This window comes from Helianthus annuus, chromosome 7 (assembly GCF_002127325.2).
Source record: "Helianthus annuus cultivar XRQ/B chromosome 7, HanXRQr2.0-SUNRISE, whole genome shotgun sequence".
Taxonomy (NCBI): Eukaryota; Viridiplantae; Streptophyta; class Magnoliopsida; order Asterales; family Asteraceae; genus Helianthus; species Helianthus annuus.
In genome coordinates this window covers 115472062-115493911 of record NC_035439.2, presented here as the reverse complement: position 1 = coordinate 115493911, position 21850 = coordinate 115472062, and the positions used below count along the sequence as shown (strand labels likewise).

The 21850-nt window shown below is 32.1% G+C and overlaps 3 protein-coding genes across 3 annotated transcripts; all 3 read left to right on the top strand.

Moving 5' to 3' along the window:
• The first annotated feature begins 988 nt into the window (after window positions 1–988).
• LOC110866785 (cullin-3A-like) lies at window positions 989–1348 on the top strand. Its single transcript, XM_022115933.1, has one exon. It carries the CDS (start codon window positions 989–991, stop codon window positions 1346–1348), a length of 360 nt encoding a protein of 119 aa, XP_021971625.1.
• A 1827-nt stretch (window positions 1349–3175) lies between these two features.
• LOC110868255 (mitochondrial acidic protein mam33) lies at window positions 3176–8048 on the top strand. The gene is made up of 3 exons (XM_022117379.2): window positions 3176–3511; window positions 4242–4582; window positions 7711–8048. The coding sequence occupies exons 1-3, from the start codon at window positions 3326–3328 to the stop codon at window positions 7874–7876; spliced, it is 693 nt and encodes a 230-aa protein (XP_021973071.1). The 5' UTR covers window positions 3176–3325; the 3' UTR covers window positions 7877–8048.
• A 2086-nt stretch (window positions 8049–10134) lies between these two features.
• LOC110866786 lies at window positions 10135–18784 on the top strand. The gene is made up of 13 exons (XM_035974983.1): window positions 10135–10332; window positions 10444–10779; window positions 10858–10995; window positions 11539–11652; window positions 11765–11860; window positions 11951–12068; window positions 13583–13834; window positions 13931–14167; window positions 14285–14708; window positions 14803–15746; window positions 15817–17037; window positions 17124–17989; window positions 18107–18784. The coding sequence occupies exons 1-13, from the start codon at window positions 10135–10137 to the stop codon at window positions 18782–18784; spliced, it is 5622 nt and encodes a 1873-aa protein (XP_035830876.1).
• The last annotated feature ends 3066 nt before the right edge of the window (window positions 18785–21850 follow it).

The window sequence follows — 21850 nt, the reverse complement described above, 5'->3', positions numbered from 1 at the left end:
ATTCTATCATTTGATATTATTATTATTATTATTATTATTATTATTATTATTATTATTATTATTATTATTATTATTATTATTATTATTATTATTATTATTATTATTATTATTATTATTATTATATTATTATTATTATTATTATTATTATTATTATTATTATTATTATTATTATTATTATTATTATTATTATTATTATTATTATTATTATTATTATTATTATTATTATTATTATTATTATTATTATTATTATTATTATTATTATTATTATTATTATTATTATTATTATTATTATTATTATTATTATTATTATTATTATTATATTATTATTATTATTATTATTATTATTATTATTATTATTATTATTATTATTATTATTATTATTATTATTATTATTATTATTATTATTATTATTATTATTATTATTATTATTATTATTATTATTATTATTATTATTATTATTATTATTATTATTATTATTATTATTATTATTATTATTATTATTATTATTATTATTATTATTATTATTATTATTATTATTATTATTATTATTATTATTATTATTATTATTATTATTATTATTATTATTATTATTATTATTATTATTATTATTATTATTATTATTATTATTATTATTATTATTATTATTATTATTATTATTATTATTATTATTATTATTATTATTATTATTATTATTATTATTATTATTATTATTATTATTATTATTATTATTATTATTATTATTATTATTATTATTATTATTATTATTATTATTATTATTATTATTATTATTATTATTATTATTATTATTATTATTATTATTATTATTATTATTATTATTATTATTATTATTATTATTATTATTATTATTATTATTATTATTATTATTATTATTATTATTATTATTATTATTATTATTATTATTATTATTATTATTATTATTATTATTATTATTATTATTAAAGGAAAAAACGTGCTTACGAAAGAACCTATGAGCAAAGACGTCGGAGTAGATGACGTGTTTTTCTTTAACGATAAGTTTTCTAGCAAGTTTTACAGGGTGAACATGGGGAGCGTGGTTGCACAGAAGGAATCTGAACCTGAAACACAAGAGACACGACAGAGAGTCCAGGAGGACCGGAAATTTCAGATAGAGGCGGCGATTGTTAGGATTATGAAAGCACGACGTGTCTTGGATCACGATAATATTGTGGCTGAGGTTACAAAGCAATTGAAGTCGAGGTTTTCACCGAACCCAGTTGTGATAAAGAACAGAATCGAATCACTTATCGAAAGGGAGTATTTAGAGCAGGACAAAGGCGATAAGAAGAAGTATCGGTACTTGCCTTGAAGTGAAGAAAGAAACAGGTGGTGTTGTGGTGATTTGAGAACTTTTTGTTGCATAATATTTTTTGGTTTCTGGGTGGTGTTTTATGTCAAGTAACAAAAGACTCTTCTGTTGTACCATTTGTAAACTTATATTTATTTTTGGGCAACATGATCAGCAAGCAATTAAATGATGAAACACGCAGTTGATTTCACTATAGAACAGCATGTAATGAAGTTCACATAACCTGTCATTGTATTTAATAGACTTTCAAACTTTACATTATAATAATATAACAAACAGTTTTGATTTCTATACTGAACCAACAGAGCATGCTCATATATACCGGGTCCGGGTCAAAATGGGTTAGGGTCTAAGCGGGTCATACCGGGTCCGCTGGTTGGGTATTGTAATGTTGTGAAATGAAATGAACACGATCCAGGACAAACAAATAAATTAGAACAGCAGCAGAGGCGGCTGTTGCTACTCATATATCTTCATGTAAACCTCACAAATAAATCTGCACTGGACAAAATATTCATGGCATGGGATCCCATTTTAAGGCGTAGTCATAAAGCCCTTTGTGGGACATTATGGACAATTGGTGAAACGCGTAAGAGAGGAGCTTTATATAACTTGAGTGTGTAGCGGGATATATATGTATGAGGCTTTATATATATGTGTGGGAGTGGAGAAGAATGGGCAACGCCGTGAAAATTTTCGCGAGGAGGAGGGATTTTTCAACATATGGCGCCCCCGTAATGGTGTTCAGGGGCTCCATGGGGCGCTATGGGAGGGGTAGGCGTGATATAGAGCCCCATTATGGATGGTCTAAGCATAAAAAAGAGTAAATTACAAGTGGGTCCTAGGTTCGATTCCCACAAAGTGGGTTTTCTTAGATTTATAAGGTTTCCTCCTGAATTGGTGTATAGGCATTATTGCCTACCGGAGATGGAAAACCATTATTTGCCGTTAAAAAAACTTTAATTAGGTTTTCTTTTTATCATTTACTCTTACACGTTATTATAATTACTATTTTGACTCTCACTTTTTTGTTTTTCTTTCCTTACACTTTATTGTAATTGTTATTTAGACTCTGAAATTTCAGTTTTTTTTTTTTCCTTTTACTTATTTTTGTCTTTTTTTAGTTTTCTTTTCTCAACATAATACTTTTCTAAATTTTATATGTAGCGTCGCAAGTAGGTTATTTTATTTTATTATGAACCCGTCGCACGTACTTGTCTTTATGGTTAGAACGAGTGCCGATAGCATAACAAACTGAACCAATAACTTAACAATGACTTGCGAATACACCGCCACAACATGGTTTTTTAGTCATCACATAGAATGTCCCGTTGCGATTTGCGGATTTATATCTACATTCGAACCTGTCACCATTTGTTGATTTTTATGTACGTTTCAAACCCGTCGCAGAGCATGAGTGGTAACCCACTAGTTCTAATTTCTTTAATTTTTTTTTTGAACGGCCAACAGAATCAATCCCGAGCACTCTCGGGGCACCCGCTGGACCAAACGGAGTACTCCGAGAGTAACCCAGGTCCACCACCAATTCCGGGGAAAACCCGGTAACCCACCCGCCCGTAGGCACGACGGTGAAATTACCGGTAAAACCCGTTTGGCTCAAGGATCCAACCCAGGTTTCCCTGGGTCTCCTATCATTGCCCACCAATACCTCAGTCTGCACCAAGTGGAAGTCAAACCTGCATTTCTCAAAAGAAATACAAACCCTCCACCACTTGATCTAGAGATCATTGGCTCTAATTTCTTTAATAACTTTTAAACTATCTATAAATAATTAAATATCAATATCTTTAAAAAAATCAACAAATCCTTCTTGTCACAATCCCTAATCCAGATTGTAAAAGTTACGAAATAAGGCAGCGGAAAGCCGGAAACTGCAGTCGAATCGTTAAGGTTATAACTTTCAACCTCAAAGAATCAAAATCACAATTCATAAGGGCGTCTACATCAATCGCAGAAATGTGGAGAACTGCTATGGCACGCGCCTCCGGCGCTATTCGGTCGAAGTTGCCGGAAATCACCACCACACCATTCCACCGATACTACGCTTCGAGCACCAACTCTCCTTCTGCAGTAGTTAACTCCATGATCCTCCGTTCTCTTAAAGAACATTACACTGAAGTCTCCAAAATGGCCCCTCCCCCTGTACGTCTCCATCTCTCCCTCTATCTCTAGGGTTTTAAGAGGGTTTATCATAACTTTATAATAAAAAATGACAAATTACTCTCTGCGGCATTTTATCAAACACCTGGTAGGCACTGTAAGATTGTATTAATTGGGTATAAATAACTGGATTTTGTTGTTAGGGTTTTAGTGAGGTTTATGTCCATCTGTCTCTCTAGGGTTTTACCAGGGTTTATGTTGAAAGTTTAATTAATTTCGATAAGCTACTCTCTACGGCATTTATCGAACACTTGGCAGGCACTGTAATCTTATGTTAATTGGGAAAAAAACTGGATTTTGTTTATAGGGTTTTAGTGGGGTTTATGTTCCATCTCTTTCTCTAGGGTTTTACCAGGGTTTATGTTGAAAATTTAATCAGATTCGATGATATACTCTCTGCGGCATTTCATCGAACACCTGGTGGGCACTGTAAGCTTATGCTAATTGGGCATTAAAAAACTGGATTTTGTTGATAGGGTTTTAGTGAGGTTTATGTCCCAACTCCCATCTCTATCTCTAGGGTTTTACGAGGGTTTACCTTGAAAATTTAATCAAGTTCGATACGCTACTCTCTGCGGCATTTTATTGAACACCTGGCAGGCACTGTAGTTCATGTTAATTGGGAACAAATGAACTGGATTTTCTTTATAGGGTTTTAGTGGGGTTTATGTGTGTGTGCTTTTGACGATCTCTGCATGTTATTTGTTCACAGAAGGTGAGTCCTCCAGAGCCATTTACAGTGGTGAAAGGGGCACTAGACAGTGGCGGTCCGGTTCTGACACGAGTGTATGGCGATGAGGAGATCAGGTTATCGGTTATGCGGATGATTAACATTCTCCCCGAAGTGGATCCTTCTGAGATTGACGGGGATGATGAGATTAATCAGCTGTTTCTTCATGTTGATGTATCGAAGCCCAATAAAGACTATGTTTTGCATTTCCTGTGCGGGTTGTACCCTGATGCAGTGGGAATTCATTCTGTTTCATTAAGGCATAAGCTTGAAACTTCAGGGCTCCTTGAGGTTCCATCTAAATACAATGGTCCAAGTTTTGAGTAAGTCATGTTAATCTTTAAATTTCTAATGGTAGAACAACCATAGTTATATTTTATGTGTATGTCATATCCTGATTTGAATTTCTATATTGTGCTGTAGTTTTCTTTTTATGCTATGCTTTATTCGAATTTGTTTTCTGATCCTTAGATACCATAGTTCTTCGGTCAGTTTTATTTTTTTGCTCATAGTCACCTAATTCGCGGTTCGCTCCTGTTCGGGTACGCGTTCGGGTTCGCAATTCGCTAGTTGGGACAAATTCGGTTCGGAGGGGGGTAGGTTCATTTTGGTACGTTCTGGTACGGTGTACCATTCCGTCCGGTTCGGTAAACACAATTTAAAATAAAAATTACTAATTTCTTGTGTCTCGCTTACATGTGTCTCTTCTTGATCATCATCACTGTAATTGCTTTTTTTGCCAAAAGCCATTTGAAGGTGTGAAATTGAGGATGAAGGTGGGAAATTGAGTGTGATTATTGAGGCTGAAATTGTAGATATATATACATGATTGGCGATTTCTGGAATTTTGATAATTGGTTGGAAAATATGGTAACGTCGACACTCGACGCGGTATCTATATTTTTCCCGCTCTTTCGCAAGCCCGCCAACATACATATTGGCGCCGCAGCCAACCCTAATACGTATTGACCCTTAAAATTCGCTATTATTGCAAACGAAATTCAGTGAATTGGTGCAGGAAATTCGCAGAATTGAATGGAATGAAACGTTGAATTCATGGAGCGAATTCGCGAATTCGAACCGTATTATACGAAAATGAATTCCGTATGGTACGAAACGTACCAATACGAAATTCGCCACTTTTCTAGCGAATTCTGTGACTATGGTTTTGCTTAGCATCAACCATAGTTGTCAATAGCGGTCACTATAGCGTATAGCGTGGTGTATAGGTCGAGGGTCGCTACAGGGTATGTAGCCATAAATAGCGGGATTTCAGTTATTAATTTTGTATTTTTTTAAATATAAATAGATTTAAATATAGCTATAAAATAGCTGAATTTTAGGTTTTTGTTAAATATACATGTAAAATAGTATATATATACCAGGGTATCTTGATATAATATACATAAGTTTTTTTTTTTTTTAATTTTTTTCTAGCGTATCACTATTTATAAAATAGCGCCCGCTACCCCCCAAGGGATAGAGGTAAGGTTTGCCTACATCTCACCCTCCCCTGACCCTACCTCTAGCTCTGCTATTGGTGGGATATACTGGGTACGGTTGTTGTTGTTGTTGTATTTATCGTTATTCGCTATGTAGCATATAGGTACCTCATTGCTATTTGTCGTTTGCCATTAACAACTATGGCATCAACGCTGTTTTTGAAGTGATGTTTGTGTTTTCTGGGTAGTGAACAGTTGTTGCCACACATGAGTGTCTCTGATATAGGATATGGCAATACGACATACATACTTTTCTGTTATATAAGGATTTGTAGTTTTGTACACCTTACGATCAATCCAAGATTATGGTCCCTGTTGCTATTTTTTGCACCTTCTAGTAGGTACAAGTGTACAACTTTAACATGCCATTAAATTTATATCCGGTAGCCTGGAAAGTTTGTTTTTTCAGTTTTTATTTTTTAATTTGTTTTTAGAATGGTTAAGTTACACACCCGCTAATCATACTACTAAATCTACACCTTTTGGAAAATTTGATTCTCGACTCATTTTGAATCCAGTGAGAAATGAAATATTCAATTTGACGGATTCCAGTTTTTAAAATGTTCCATTTAAGTAGACATATTCCTATACTGATTTAAATGTCTGATTAAATATTTATGAATTACATTTCAACTTTCGGATACTTATGATTTATGAGTTATAAATTTTATAAACCACACACAGTCACACACACACACACACACACACACACACACACACACACACACACTGAAATAGCACTAGTTGTTAGTAATTAATAAAAGATTGAAGGCGAGGACACTTGATGTGATTTGTATGCATCATGTGGTGGTGGCGTTGATAGCCGAAGGACAAGGGGGTACATGCACTAATCGGCCTTTGTTGAGTGTTATGTGCCTTATGTCCAAGGCTTAATGCAAAACCACTATGGAGCCGGGGGTCTCACTGGAAGCAGCCTCTCTATTCCTACGAGGTAGAGGTAAGGCTGTCTACATCTTACCCTCCTCAGACCCTACCTTAGCTTTGCTATTGGTGGAATTTACTGAGTATGATGACGATGATGATGAGCGATAGGCGCACAAAAGCGACGAGGTCTAAGAATGAGGCGCAAAGCGCAAAAGCTGTGGGCTTTTCGTACTCGAGGAGCAAGGAGATTATATATATTTTGATATTTCTCTCATAGGTTTTTGGCATCCCTTATCCAAAATATAGCTATAATGAAGGTTTATATACGATTTTACCTACTTGTACAAGCAAAAAAAACCTATTGTACAACACTTTGATGATTAAAAACAACATAAAAACACCCAAAGTACATAAGGCGCGCACCTCAAATCCCAAAAAACCTAAAAAATTGCGCTTTTCTTGCGCTTTGTGGAAAAACGTGCTTTTTAAAAACCAGGATTTGTTTATAAGTAGGAAAACGCTTCACTTCTCATTGGTTAAATGTTTTTCATACATTTGAACATTTTTCTGGTTTGGGATTGAACTTTGAAACTTACATAATTTTTCATTATCGTTTTAGTTGTTATTTGTAAGTTTTCTAATGCTTAAAGTTTATCATCGATTTAGCGGGTTTAGGTTATGACTTATGAGGCTGATTAGAGGTTGTATAGCCGGAGAATGCGTCATAGTAAAAAAAAAAACATGTTGCCGGTTTCCCACTGCGCCTCTTTGAGACTTATTCTTTTATATTAACACATTTTCATTTGTAGGGAGATGAAGAAGTTGAAATATTTGTACCACTAAATATATATTCCTATATAATATGTAACAACTTGGTATAAATGGTTACTGGTTATTGCCGAGTCAACTCAATGAGCTGTAGAGTGTAGACGTAAATGTAATTTATAAAATGTGAATTAGGAAATATAATAGATAGAGGCAAGTATAATCAAACAACAAACAAGTTGATATGATGATTAATACAGATGATTTAACTAGTCGTTTTTTATTTAAATAATTTGCAGGGCCCTTGATGATAGAATGAGGGATGCATTTCATGGTTACATTGAAGAACGAGGTATAAATGATGGTTTATTTCCCTTCTTACAAGCATGGCTTTATGTGAAGGATCACCGCGGTCTTATGCATTGGTTCAAATCAGTCGGGACATGCGTTAAAAAAGCCAATTAAGCTTTCATTCGACTTCTTATTTTGCCGGCTAAAGTGGACAATTGTGACACTTTTTTTTTTTATTTTACTCGCTTGCTTTAGTATGATTATAATCACTTTCAATGTATTATAACGTTAAACCTTTAATTGCTTATCGTGTCAGTTATCAGGTAGAGATGTTTGGTTTTTTTTCTTTTCATCAAGTTAGGCATCATGGTAAATGTTGGTTGATGTTTTGAGTTGATCATTACAAGTGTTGTGTTGTATCAGCATGACCAGACAACCTGTATATTTACAGGGGACATAAAAATAGGTTACCATTATAAAAAAGCTTGTGAATTAGGCAGCTTTTGTGCCAGAATATCTTGTTATTTGATGTGTGAATATTTACTTTGTGCATTCGCAAACATAAAACGCCTCGCTTCTGGTATGCGAGTATAATGTATCAAGCATTTGTTCAGTTTGTTTAGTTGTTTGTGAGTATAAACCTTCTTGAAATGAATCAAGCATTTGTTCAGTTTGTTTAGTTGTTTGTTTTGAATATCAATTGTTATTTTGCTAATTTATTTTTCTAATCCCACTTTTTGTTTCTTATACATATGACATCATTATTCTTTTTGCTAACTAATATTTTAATATTATATCGTTTGAGTATTGATATTTTTATTTAAAATATAAGACCTAATATCATTTTGTGTAACATAACTCATTTTAAGAACGTATCATTTAATATTTACGTATTTATTAATCAGTATTTAGAAAAAATTACACAGTAATAAGTTAACAACTTTTTACGTTATTTAAATAATAAAAAAATAATCCGTGCTTTAAATAATGAATCTTACTTAAAATTTAGTTCCCAATATGATAATTCGTTAATATGGCACACTTAGATATCCATATTTTTTTATTATATAAAATTTTAATATTATTTGTTATTTTATGTAAATAAAACGTAAAATTTAATTATTGGTTGATATTTGAATTCAATTTAATTATACATGTAATGTAATGTATTTAAGGAATGTAGTTAATACATTATCCATTTTTAATATACAGTTACCATAAATTATTTCTAAATATATATATTAATTAGAATAAAATATATATTGTTTATACTATTATTTTTATATACATATTTTACCAACGAATTACCACAATTACTTAGCTGATTTCAACTGACCCTCTTCATTGTATGGTTAACAAATACATGGTAACAGTATATTAACCCTTAGTGGAACATAAAAGGTTGTTGGGGTAATTTATGTTTAAATCCATTTTATTTTTGTCAGAAATCAAACTATAGGGGATGTATATGTAAATTTCATTATGGCGGTTCTAAATAAGGACTTTGTCCTTACCATACTCTACCATCAAATCATCCTTCTTATCATTCTTATCATCCCTAGGAGATAGCAAATCGGCGACCGGAACGTATCATCGGATTATCGCCGGAATCATCCATCTTTTAGGTTTCCGGCAACCGAAACTAGGGCTTCTAATCTTCACTTAAAGGTAACAACATTTATGTTCCTGTGATCAGTCATAAACTTTACTTTTAATCGTTTATATATTTGATTTTAGACCACTACATTGATGTACTTCTAAAGTTAACCATTAATATTGTTGATTTTTGTAAGATTTGAGTCTTTAATTGTTTGAAAAATAGTGTTGTAGTTTAGTTTTGTTATGCTATGTTCAAAAGTTGTTTATATACCAATCCTAATTTTTTCATAAACGTTTGTTGATGAATCTGTATTTAATAATTTACTTAAAATTTGATAGATACTGGTATTAAAACTTTAAATTGCTGATGCATTAAATTTATTTATAATATTGTATGTATAAAATTTTAATTTGTTAAGCATATAACTTTGGGTTTTTCATTATTTTAGTCGTCATTTTTTGTAGTCCAATCAGTGGTATGTATATATTGTTTTTCTGTTGTATACTGTATATATTAGTGTTTGGTAAAGTACTAGAATTTGAAAATAATTTATTGTTGCAGGTTTCAAAATGTATACTTCATTTGTAAAGTATCTTCTAAACCCATCCTCATTGAGTATAGTAAGTATTCTTTATGTAATCTATAATTCCGCTTTTAGAGTAATATAATTTATAATTTTGTTCTTTGAAACTTATAATACTAAATATAGTTAATATTAATATTAATATATATACAGGATGTACCTATCAGCTTTGTTACTCAATTCTACGGAGAGGATTGGGCCGACAGGAAGATGCGTATATATCACTCAAGTGGGAAAATTTGGGTCGTAATGTTGAAACGATTAAAACGTATGCCAATCTTAACTGACGGCTGGGAAACAGTTGTTTCAGATCTCAAACTTCAGAAGGATTGTCTCCTGACATTTCGTCCCATGAACCATTTTGGTCTCTATCTTTCATCTTTTGTTAATGGCGTCTGTGAGCAATCTTATTTCACGATTAATCGTCATCTAAGATTGGGTTTTACGGTACGTAATCTCAATTAATTTTCCTTAAACTTTATATTTAACATGTATTTCACTTTTTATAATCTACCGTACATAGTCAACATTCAATTTGTTATGTTTCATATTATGTAGATCATTGAAGATTCATTTGTTCAACAATGTTTTGGAGACGATGTAATGGCTGGCTCATATGAAGTTAATTATAAGGGTTCTCCGTGGACGGTGTCAACAAGTAAGGTTAATTCAAACTATGTATTCTCACAAGGTTGGACTCAACTTTGCAACGATCTTGGCGTTCAGGAAGATGATTTATTGGTTTTTGAAAAACTTAATGATGTTATGTTTGATTTAACGGTGTATCGAGACGAGGTTGAGATAAGGTTGAGCAAGAAGGTTGAATCTGATGATGATGATGATGATGATGTAATTCAGATCTCTAGGGCCGATTACGATAAAGCGCTTTTTAAGGTTCGAATCTATTAGGTATTATATTTTGTATCCATTTTTATTCTTCTTTCAATCTTTTTTTTAATATGATTTTTTCAGGACATAGAGGTAGATGATAACCAGCCCACATCTGTTAAAAGTCCATCAGGAACAGTCCCGACAAGTACACCAAAGAATGTTCATGTTAAAGAGACGTTGAAAGTAGGTGATGGTTTACATTTCACGACAACACAAGATGTAAGTTTACACTCTCTATTATATTGTTATATTAATTTATTTATTATGACAATTGCCTATTATAACTAAATTTTTTGAATTCAACCTACAATTAACCCATACGAACATTAGTACTGATAATAAACCAATGGTTGCATCTATATTATTACTTTTATAGTTTTTTTGTTTGTTTGTTTGTACAAACACATAGTTTAATCAATTTGCCTTATTAGTAATACCATGGGATAGTTTCAATCATCATAATAGTTGTATTCGAGTTGTTGGAACTTCATTATTTATTTCTTTGGTTTACAATTCAAGTATTAATTAAATAAACATGACAATGTACAATTAATTTAACAACTTTATTATGTCTGAAAAATAACCTCCAACTTGATTAGATCAATTAGAAGGTGAGTCTTGGATGTATTTTTTCCTTTTTTTTTTCTTAAAAATTAGTACATTTTGTATATGTAATTTGTTGCTGACAAATTTTTGCTTTAAATTTAAAAAACATATAAGATGTAAAATATTTCATGTGCTAACTCTATTATTTCACAACAGCTAAAAGGAAAGGGAAAAGGTAAACTTTCTGTCGACCGATCCGTCACAGTTGACAATTTCAACAAACAATGCAAAGGCCGAAAACGTTATACAACATCTGATCAAACTGTCAAGGTATTAAATAATTTATGTATTTTATTTTAAGTGTACTAATATCCGTTTGTATTGTACATAATTTTCCTTATCAAAGGCAAAGAAATGCTTAACTGTTGTTAAAAATGGGTAGCATCCAAAGAAGGTTTCAAGGAATGCAAACAAAGTTTCCCGTATCTGCATTGATCCAGAATATTTCGACTTTAGCCGTAAAGCTGAATATAGGCTGGTACTTTTTCTTTTATACCTGATCAACAATTAAAAATTTTATAATTGTTTATATTTGCTTATAGTTTTTTGTTATTTTCAACGCATTTAGCGGCTTCCGGTTGAGGTTGTTAATAGAGCCGGCCTGTCTGAAAGATTGCAACCTATATCTGTCCAGAACTTGAATGGTGATGTTGAAGTTTATGACACAAAGACAGAGTTAAACAGTGGTACGTTACGTTACGCTGTGGATGGATGGAGGAAATTTATGGATGATAACCAGTTGCAGTTTGGACACATGTTGCACTTCACATATGTAACTTCACAGAGGAAGATTGTGTTGAACGGTGTAACTTCAATCTAATGAAGACTGCTATAAAGTGTGTTTAAAACAGCTATGGTTTGGTTAGTTGTTTGTTAGTCTTTTGAATAGATTAATTTTTTTGGTTGTGGTTATGAACATGAAAAATTTGCGTCCTTTCCCATGGTTGACTTTATTTAGATCTTTTGTAATGATACTAATGTGACTTATTTTGTAATAGTTTTTAGATTTTGTTAGTGTTTTATATGTCTATTATAGTAAGTAGTTACAATCTTCATATTTACACAGTTCATATCTTTTATTTATTTGTAAAGATGTTATAAATCTCAACTTCCTAAAAAAATTTTTAATATAAGGTAAGCAAATTCATTTATGGAAACATATATTACAATTTAAAAACTTCTAAAATTAACGTATTACATAAATATATTTCCATATTTTTTATATTCTATCTCTATATATTATTATAGACTTCTTCCAATTTGTGATTTCTATATCCCCCTTTCATTTCTTATTGGATGATTCAATAAGAATTGATCAAAACATTCATTTTCCCTTGATTATTTCATCCTCGGTATTCAACCTTTCAACTCGGTTAGTTTGTTCAGTTTGTATTTTTATCTAATGTTATTTAATCATTTAGCATTTTATTTCAATCTGTATGTATTTTTGTTTTCACAATATTTGTTTTCGCACAGTATAATTCATTTAAGTTGTGCGCTGTCATTATAATGTATATTTATATTTATATATTTATACATATATAATACATAAATTTTATGATTTAACAGTCCGTATAAATATAGACCATTGTACACAATTAACACCTTATTGTTTTGTTAAATTGTTTATATGAATCTTTATTGATTATTGATTAAATATTACTTAACATGTGTTCCAACATACCAACTATGTAATTTAACAATTCTTTTTCTAAATTCATAGCAATGCCTAAACGACCAAAAATTGTCTCCGTATACAATGACATTGACAAAGAAAACACTCAGCATGGTAACTTATTTAAAGTTTTACAGTTTTTTTACCTTCTTAGTTATTTGATTATATAGATAGAGATGTATATTTTTTTTTATCCGCAGTTCACCGGAATGAAAACACATCCTCCGACATTGTTAACGGTATAGCACTAATTATTTCATTGTCCATTTATATTATTTTAGACCTACTTACTTAGCTCACTATTACGCTAGAATTTTTTATTAATTCTTCCATTTTTTTTTGTGTCTTTTTAAAGTTCGACGAGGAAGAAGACCTTTATCAAGCATAACGAATGGTATTATTTTAAGTATATATATTTTTTTTAACAAAATGATAATTATTTTTTCCTTATCTACAACTAACTATTTTGATTTGTTATTGTTTGTTCATTATAATTTTTTCAATTTGTCTACGATTTTATAATAGCTGTCCTCCCAATTGTTACTCGAGACGAGGCATCTCATAGAAGAAAATTAAGAAAATTATACTTGGATAATAAGAAATCAAATGTGGGAACTACATCGTCATCCCTCAATATTGATTCCACTAATATTAATTCCACTTCCACTCCGTGTGTTACATCTGATAACATAGTCAACAGAATTGGTTCTCACAATTTTGAATCCACTCCTGAGGTGACTAATAATGTTAATCCAAGTCCTTCAAGTATTGTAACAAGTAAGTATTTCTTTATTTTAATGTTTATATATATGGGAATATGTTCTTATTGTTTTGCATCTATATTTTTAATATGCTTTTTGTCAATTGTAGCAGGTAACATTATTTGTAGTACCAGCAATCGTACAACGAGAAAAAACGATATTGGGAATAATATTTCAACTGGCATCACATCAACCACCTGCACATCATCATTGAACCGTAATTTGCAAAGGCTATCATCTGGGAAACGTAAGTTGGTATCCAAAGCACGTATTTCGTCTCCTATACCAATGATCGACTTGACCACAGACGAAACCGTAGAACGAGATCCTTATAAAGGTGTTTCTACAGGTTAGGTTTGTTGATAAGTAGTGCTACATATTGTAAAAATACTAAGTCTTAAATACGTATATCTTATTATTGTAATGAATGTTGTATATATAACTATAATGTTGTATGTTTGAACAGATTATTTGGATCACGGTGATCAAGTTATTACTTGTGAAGTTTGTTATGCAAAGTTATGGGACGCAGAGAAAGGAAGCGGAAGAAAAGAGGGTGGCAAAATATGTCATATGTTATGTTGTGGTTATGCCAAAGTTGTCTTACCGGATTACAAAACCGCGACACCTTATTATAAAAGTCTATTCATGTCCAATGACAATGAAAGCAAGCACTTTTTGAAGAACATTCGACGTTACAATTCTATGTTCGCGTTTACCTCAATGGGTGGTAAGGTTGACCAAACCGTGAATACTGGTAATGCTCCTTTTTGCTACAGAATTAGTGGTGAAAATTACCATTCTATTGGTAGTCTTGTGCCACCAAACGGAGGGAAGCCTAAATTTTGTCAGTTATACATATACGATACAGAAAATGAGTTGGCAAACAGGCAATCAGTTTTTAGGTACCATTCATGAACTAATTTTATTAATAACATTTATTTTAAGTATATATTTACTTAATATTTCAATTTGATGAAACAGGTCTTCAGACAATGCTTCCTCATCATCCAACTCATTTGAAACTGATAATAAGCTGATACAACAAATCAAAGCAATGTTTGATGCCGAAAATGTGCTTGTGAAAATTTATAGGATGGTTAGAGATTGCTTCCAACAAAATCCTAATACCACTTTAAAGCTTCGCCTAATTGGCAAAAGAGAACAAGATGGTCGGACTTATAACTTACCTACTTCCTCAGAGGTTGCTGCTCTTATTGTTGGAGATATCGATAACGCACTTGAGAAAAGAGATATCGTTGTCGAGACACAAACAGGTTCATTAAAAAGAATAAGTGAATTGCATCCTTCCTATCTTGCACTTCAGTATCCTATTTTGTTCCCATATGGAGACGACGGTTACAGAATTGACATACCACATAAGGGTGTCATTGATGTTACTAACAAGAAACGTCCGAATTGTACAATGAGAGAGTTTTTTGCGTATCGTGTACAAGATCGTAGTAACCAGTTTTCATTGATTCTAAATTCTCGACGGTTATTCCAACAGTTTTTGGTTGATGCTTATACGATGATTGAGAGCGAGCGACTTAACTTTATAAGATTTCAGCAACAAGATCTCAGGTCTGATACATATAAGAATATCCGGAAACTAAGATATAACGGCCAACAAGATTTGTCTAAGGTTGGAAAACGTATTTTCCTTCCATCTTCCTTTACAGGCGGGTCACGATATATGATGCAAAACTATCTTGACGCAATGGCAATTTGTAAATGGTATGGTTATCCAGACTTTTTTATAACTATTACCTGCAATCCCAAATGGCCGGAGGTTCAAAGGTTTCTTAAGGACACAAATCTTAATCCAGAGGATAGGCCTGATATTTTATCTCGAATTTTTAAAATAAAGCTGGATTCAATTGGTAAAGATTTGAAAGACCGTGATTTGTTTGGAAAAGCTTCTGCTGGTATGTTTATAAATTTACTTTTTAAAAATAACCTTAATTATAATTACAAGGTTTTTATTTTTTTTTGTAGTTGTTTACACTATTGAGTTTCAGAAGCGAGGATTGCCTCATGCGCATATGTGCTTATTCATGGAGAATGATTACAAACTTCCAACTGTAGACCATGTTGATCAGTTTATTTCTGCAGAAATCCCTGATTTAAACCAAGACCCGGAACTATATACGCTTGTGAAAGACCATATGATTCACGGTCCATGTGGTAATGCTAGAATGAGCTCTCCATGTATGGTTGATAGAAAATGTTCAAAAGGTTTTCCCAAGAAATTTCAAGATCACTCAACCTTGGATTCTAACGGATTTCCCTTATACAGAAGAAGAGATGACGGTTCCTTCGTTTTAAAAAATAAAATTGAGTTAGACAACAGAAGTGTTGTACCTTATAACAAAAAGCTTTTGAAAAGATATCAGGCGCATATAAACGTTGAATGGTGCAACCAAGCGGCGTCAATAAAGTATTTGTTCAAGTATATTAATAAAGGTCCTGATAGAGCAACAGTTGCTGTGGTTCCGAGCAATAATGAAAACGAGCAAGCAGAAAATGATGAAATTAAAGAGTATTATGACTGTAGGTATATATCTGCGTGTGAAGCCTCTTGGAGGATTTTTTCTAATGAAGTTAATTATAGGAGTCCTTCTGTTATGCGTCTTCCTTTCCATCTTCCTGGACAACAAACAGTTTGTTTCGGTCCTGATGAAGATATTAATCAAGTGCTAAACAAACCATCTGTGAACTCATCAATGTTTTTAGCTTGGATGCAACGTAATCAAGATCCTAACGACCATGTTGCACGTACACTAACATATGTACAGTTTCCGCGTTTTTATGTGTGGAAGCTTGACAAGCGTATATGGGTTCCGAGAATAAAAGGGAAAACAATTGGAAGAATTCATTCCGTTTCTCCGTCTACCGGTGAAGCGTACTATTTAAGAATTCTTCTTAACAAAGTTAAAGGACCAACATCGTTTGATGATATTAAAACAGTTAATGGTCGAGTGTACGATACTTTTAGAGATGCTTGCTATGCGCTTGGTTTGTTGGATGACGACTCGGAGTACATTGAGGCCATCAAAGAAGCAAATATATCAGGTAGTGCAGGTTATATTCGCAATTTATTCGCCACCATGTTACTGTCAAGCACATTATCTAGACCTGAAGTTGTCTGGGAAAGCACATGGAAGTATATGACAGATGATTTTCTGTACAGATTCTCAAAGTATCATCGTGTTTCAGGTAAAATTATAAATTTCATATTATGTTTTTGTGACAGTTACAAAAAAATTACCATTAAATTTATATGTGGTTTTGATTTTTCACAGGTTTATCAATTCCTGATGAGCAACTAAAGAACTATGTTTTATGCGAAATCGAGAAGTTTTTAACTCGGAATAATTCATCGCTTCGGAGATTTTTATCAATGCCTTACCCGGATACTTCATCTTTAGATAACTTTCGCTGCCGATTGATTAACGAAGAGCTTGCTTATGACAGAACAGAGTTACAAAATGTTTATCAAGGTCAGGTGAATTTGTTAACGGATGAACAACGTGCAGTATATGAAGAAATTATGAACGCAGTTCATGGAGACAATGGAGGAGTATTTTTTGTTTACGGTTATGGCGGGACTGGTAAAACTTTTTTATGGAAAACATTGTCTGCTGCAATTAGGTCAAAAGGTGAGATTGTATTAAACGTTGCATCTAGCGGAATTGCATCATTGCTGTTGGAGGGAGGAAGAACGGCTCATTCTAGGTTTCATATACCTTTGAATCTTAATGAGGATTCCGTTTGTCATATAAAACCAGACGATGATGTAGCTAAATTACTACAGCAGACCAAACTCATTATATGGGATGAAGCTCCTATGGTTCATAAACATGCATTTGAGGCTTTGGATAGAACTATGCATGACATTTTCAATATATCTAATCCATCCAGGTCTGATGTTTTATTTGGAGGAAAGGTAATTGTATTTGGTGGTGATTTTCGGCAAATACTACCTGTTGTTCCAAACGGTGGACGTCAAGAAATTGTGAATGCCTCATTATGTTCTTCTTATTTGTGGAGTAAGTGTAAGTTGTTGACGTTATCTAGAAACATGAGGTTAACTGTTGGAAGACCATCATCTGAAGTTGAAGAGATCAGTAATTTTGCAAAATGGTTGTTGGACGTTGGTGAGGGAAATGTTGGTGGTTCCAATGATGGATAAGCAATAATTGAAATACCACCTGAGCTTTTAATTGATAACATATCTGATCCAATTTCTAGCCTGATTGATTTTGTTTATCCGTCAATTTTGGAGAATTACAATGATCGTAATTACTTTAGTACACGAGCTATACTTGCGCCTAAGAATGAGGTTGTTCACGAGATTAACTACAGATTGTTGGCAGTATTCCCTGGTGAAGAAAAAGAGTATCTTAGTTCTGACAGTCTATGCCCTACTGAAGATGGCAATGTTGATCAGCAAAAAATATACTCCCCCGACGTGCTCAATGGTCTCAAAGTGTCTGGTTTACCAAATCATAGGTTAGTGCTTAAAGTTGGTGTTCCAGTAATGTTGTTGCGAAATATTGACCAACGAAATGGTTTGTGTAACGGTACAAGGTTAAAGGTCACAAAACTTTACAGTCGTGTTATTGAAGCTGAGATAATTTCTGGTGGTAATATTGGTTCTCGGACATTCATACCTAGAATGAATTTGGTACCTTCGGACAAAAAGATTCCTTTTGCATTTCAAAGGAGGCAATTTCCAATAACTGTATGTTTTGCAATGACGATTAACAAAAGCCAGGGACAGTCGCTATCTAAGGTTGGGTTGTATCTAAGACAACCAGTTTTCACACATGGTCAATTGTACGTAGCTTTATCCAGGGTTACAAGACGAGATGGAATCAAGTTACTAATACTTGACAATGATGGCAGGCCTATAAATAAAACAACCAATGTTGTATATAAAGAGATATTCAATGGATTGTAACTTTTTTATTTTTGTCATTTTTTTTTCTTCACGTTATTTGTATCATTTTTTATTATATGCGAAGAAACTTATAACGAAGTATTTACGCATTAAAGTATATTCACATTCTTATGTATTATTGAATCAATAGTTATTTCTGGTAATAATATTGGGACATGAACTTTTATTCCAAGGATCCATATTTCTCCGTCCGACAAACTAATTACTTTCAAATTATATAAAGTAACCGATTCACATATAAACAACAATAACTTATTATGTTAATATATATACATACACATATTAATCAACAACCTTTTATAGATGATACCAACATTACTTAGATTCCAAAATATGGTTTTTTTTCATGATATATAACTAAATGTCTTTAAGGTTAACCACTTACTACATGTCCATAACAAAAGTAAACATAACATCATAACCACTGATTACATGTCCAAAACAAAAGTAAACATAACATAACTAGCATAATATAGTCCTCATTTCGAGTACACAAAAAACCTTCTTCATTAGCTTAAACATTTACCTTTCAACCTGCATTAACTTGATCCACGTCTGTTAAGATCAGCAGATTTCCTTTGCTTATGAATTTGAAATGCATTTTGTCACCCAGACGAAGCCCATTTTCTTTCATGAACATTGGCCAACCTTCGATTGCATACCTCACATCATCTCCATTCTTTTGGCGCCTAACATTCATATCGACTGTTTTTCCCTTCATGCTCCTCACTTTTAACACATGCACTTTGTTTTTTAATCCGCCAATTCTTACAACATTAGCAGGCAATCTCTGCATGAATATGATAATTAACAATTAAACCAGCCTTATGAATGTTATAGTCTTACCGTTTATCAATTAGTGTTGAAAAAACATACCATTCTGTTACCTCCCTTTTGTGTAAATTCACAGCAACCATCTTTATCTACAGAATTCTTCCTTGCAACACGTTTTGGTGCAACATCTAATATCTTCAATTTACTGCCCGATATATTTCTAATGTCTTTTTCCTAATTATTACAGAAACACATAATGTTTATAATAAAATATGTATTATATATTTTAATCTCTTTGAGTTAATCATAAATAAATGTTGTTATACGTACCAACCGACTGCGTGTTCTTTTTCCAACTGTTGAAACGGTTTGCATTTCCACTTCTGTTCCGCATATCAGCGCCTTACCTTCGTCTGCCTTACAATATCCCTCAATATGTTTTCCTTTTTTCTTAACCTGTTTACACAATTTCTTATTTTAGACATCAATAACCAAGAAGTAAAAAATAAATATGGCTATACATATTAAAAGTACTACTCATGTATTATTATGATTAAAATTCTTACATCTTCTTTTGGCAGTTGGTTTATCTCTTCTCTCATCACACTCTTTGTTTCCACGTTCGAGGCTTCTTCTCCACCAACGTTCTTACTCCCCTCATCTTTGTAACCACTTTCATTCATCTATTTATCATACATTTATACTTAGTAAAATCCCAAAAGCTAATTCTAATTTATATTTATCTACATAAATGGATGCTTATTACCTCACACATAAACAGATCAACTGAATCATCGTCTTCACACAAAGTCTGTCATACAATAACATACGTAAGTAAGTCGGATTTTTTACTAAAGTCTTATAATTTAGTATAAAATACTTACAAAGTCAACGTTTTTGTAGTATGTGTCTTTAGGTATTTCCAGCACAGATTCATCATCACTTTCTTCTTTGATGTTCACATCTAACTCAACTCCTCTACGATATATCTTTATCTCAAATGTTGCGTTGTCAGTTTTCGTCAACAACAGTAAATCATCCTCTTCTATTCCAAGATCATGAAATAACTTCGGACAACCTTTTGTAAAAACATAGTTATCATTTATTTTTTCCGTCTCAACTTTCCAACTATGACCTGCTGCATTTATGTTGTAACAGTCGTTCACTGGGACGTACGAGTAACATTTTGTGACATAAGCTTCTGGAAGCACCTGAAAAGTAATGTAACATTTTATTGATATATATTTATGTAAATCATCTATATTTCAAGTATGACAAAATAAAAAATCATTAAGAAATAATAGTATACTTACTATTATCTTTAAAACGTTGTAACGATTGAATGTTACAAAAGATTCACCACTTATGTTTTCAACGAAGCAACTGATTTCCATACTTTTGTCCTCCATTATCCTTAATCGCAATATCGTCCTCTTTGTCAATTCAAGATCCCTTACTAAATTACTCCATCCGTCGGTTATAACAGATTCCCCACTTACACTTCTTAAAGAAACTGGCCAACTTCTACGACTTTCATGATTTATGATATTTTTTTCCTTTGCCAATATTCTCCGTATACATTCTTAACAAAAATCAATTGGCAGCACCTGCGGTTAAAGTTAGTCTTTACATAATTTGTAATACAGGTTATATATATATTATTTTTTAACCTTTATACATACAAGTTTTAACGACGATGGCTGTTCTAAGATTGCAATGCATGAGGGACTCATTTTTTAAACCTGCATTATACCAACATATGGTATAAACATTTAGTGTTGAACTTCAATGGATACATATATGTTCATATCAATAAGAAAATAATATTTTAAACAGATGTTCACACACATTTTGCTGATACAATTAATATCTACAATATACATATAAACAAGACTAAAGCAACTTTTCCTGATCATTACATTTATATAGAGTATTAGAAATAAATAAACGAGTCAATTATTTTTTTACCAAAAATTATCATTTTATAGTGTTCAAGATGAGTTAAATATAATCTTACTTTGAATACAAATCAACAAAAAAAATTCTGGATCATAAATTTAAGATGATAATCATAACTATTCAATCATCCAAATCACACTATTAACTAACATTTTTTCTTCATAACAATATCATCAAAATCTATCAACCAAATCAAAGTAATAACCGAAATTATATACACTCAAACACATACAATACATATACTCCTTCTTAAACACAGATAACATACAGAACTTTCGAATGAATGAAAACCTAACTCTGGTTTCACGTCTAATTCTTCAATAATCGATGGAA

Coding starts and splice junctions, on each gene's coding strand:
- LOC110866785 (XM_022115933.1), top strand. CDS start 989: ATGAGCAAAGACGTCGGAGTAGATGACGTGTTTTTCTTTAACGATAAG.
- LOC110868255 (XM_022117379.2), top strand. CDS start 3,326: ATGTGGAGAACTGCTATGGCACGCGCCTCCGGCGCTATTCGGTCGAAG. Junction 3,512..4,241: donor CCAAAATGGCCCCTCCCCCT/GTACGTCTCCAT, acceptor ATTTGTTCACAG/AAGGTGAGTCCTCCAGAGCC. Junction 4,583..7,710: donor TACAATGGTCCAAGTTTTGA/GTAAGTCATGTT, acceptor AATAATTTGCAG/GGCCCTTGATGATAGAATGA.
- LOC110866786 (XM_035974983.1), top strand. CDS start 10,135: ATGTTGAAACGATTAAAACGTATGCCAATCTTAACTGACGGCTGGGAA. Junction 15,747..15,816: donor GTTTGGAAAAGCTTCTGCTG/GTATGTTTATAA, acceptor TTTTTTTTGTAG/TTGTTTACACTATTGAGTTT. Junction 17,038..17,123: donor AAAGTATCATCGTGTTTCAG/GTAAAATTATAA, acceptor GATTTTTCACAG/GTTTATCAATTCCTGATGAG.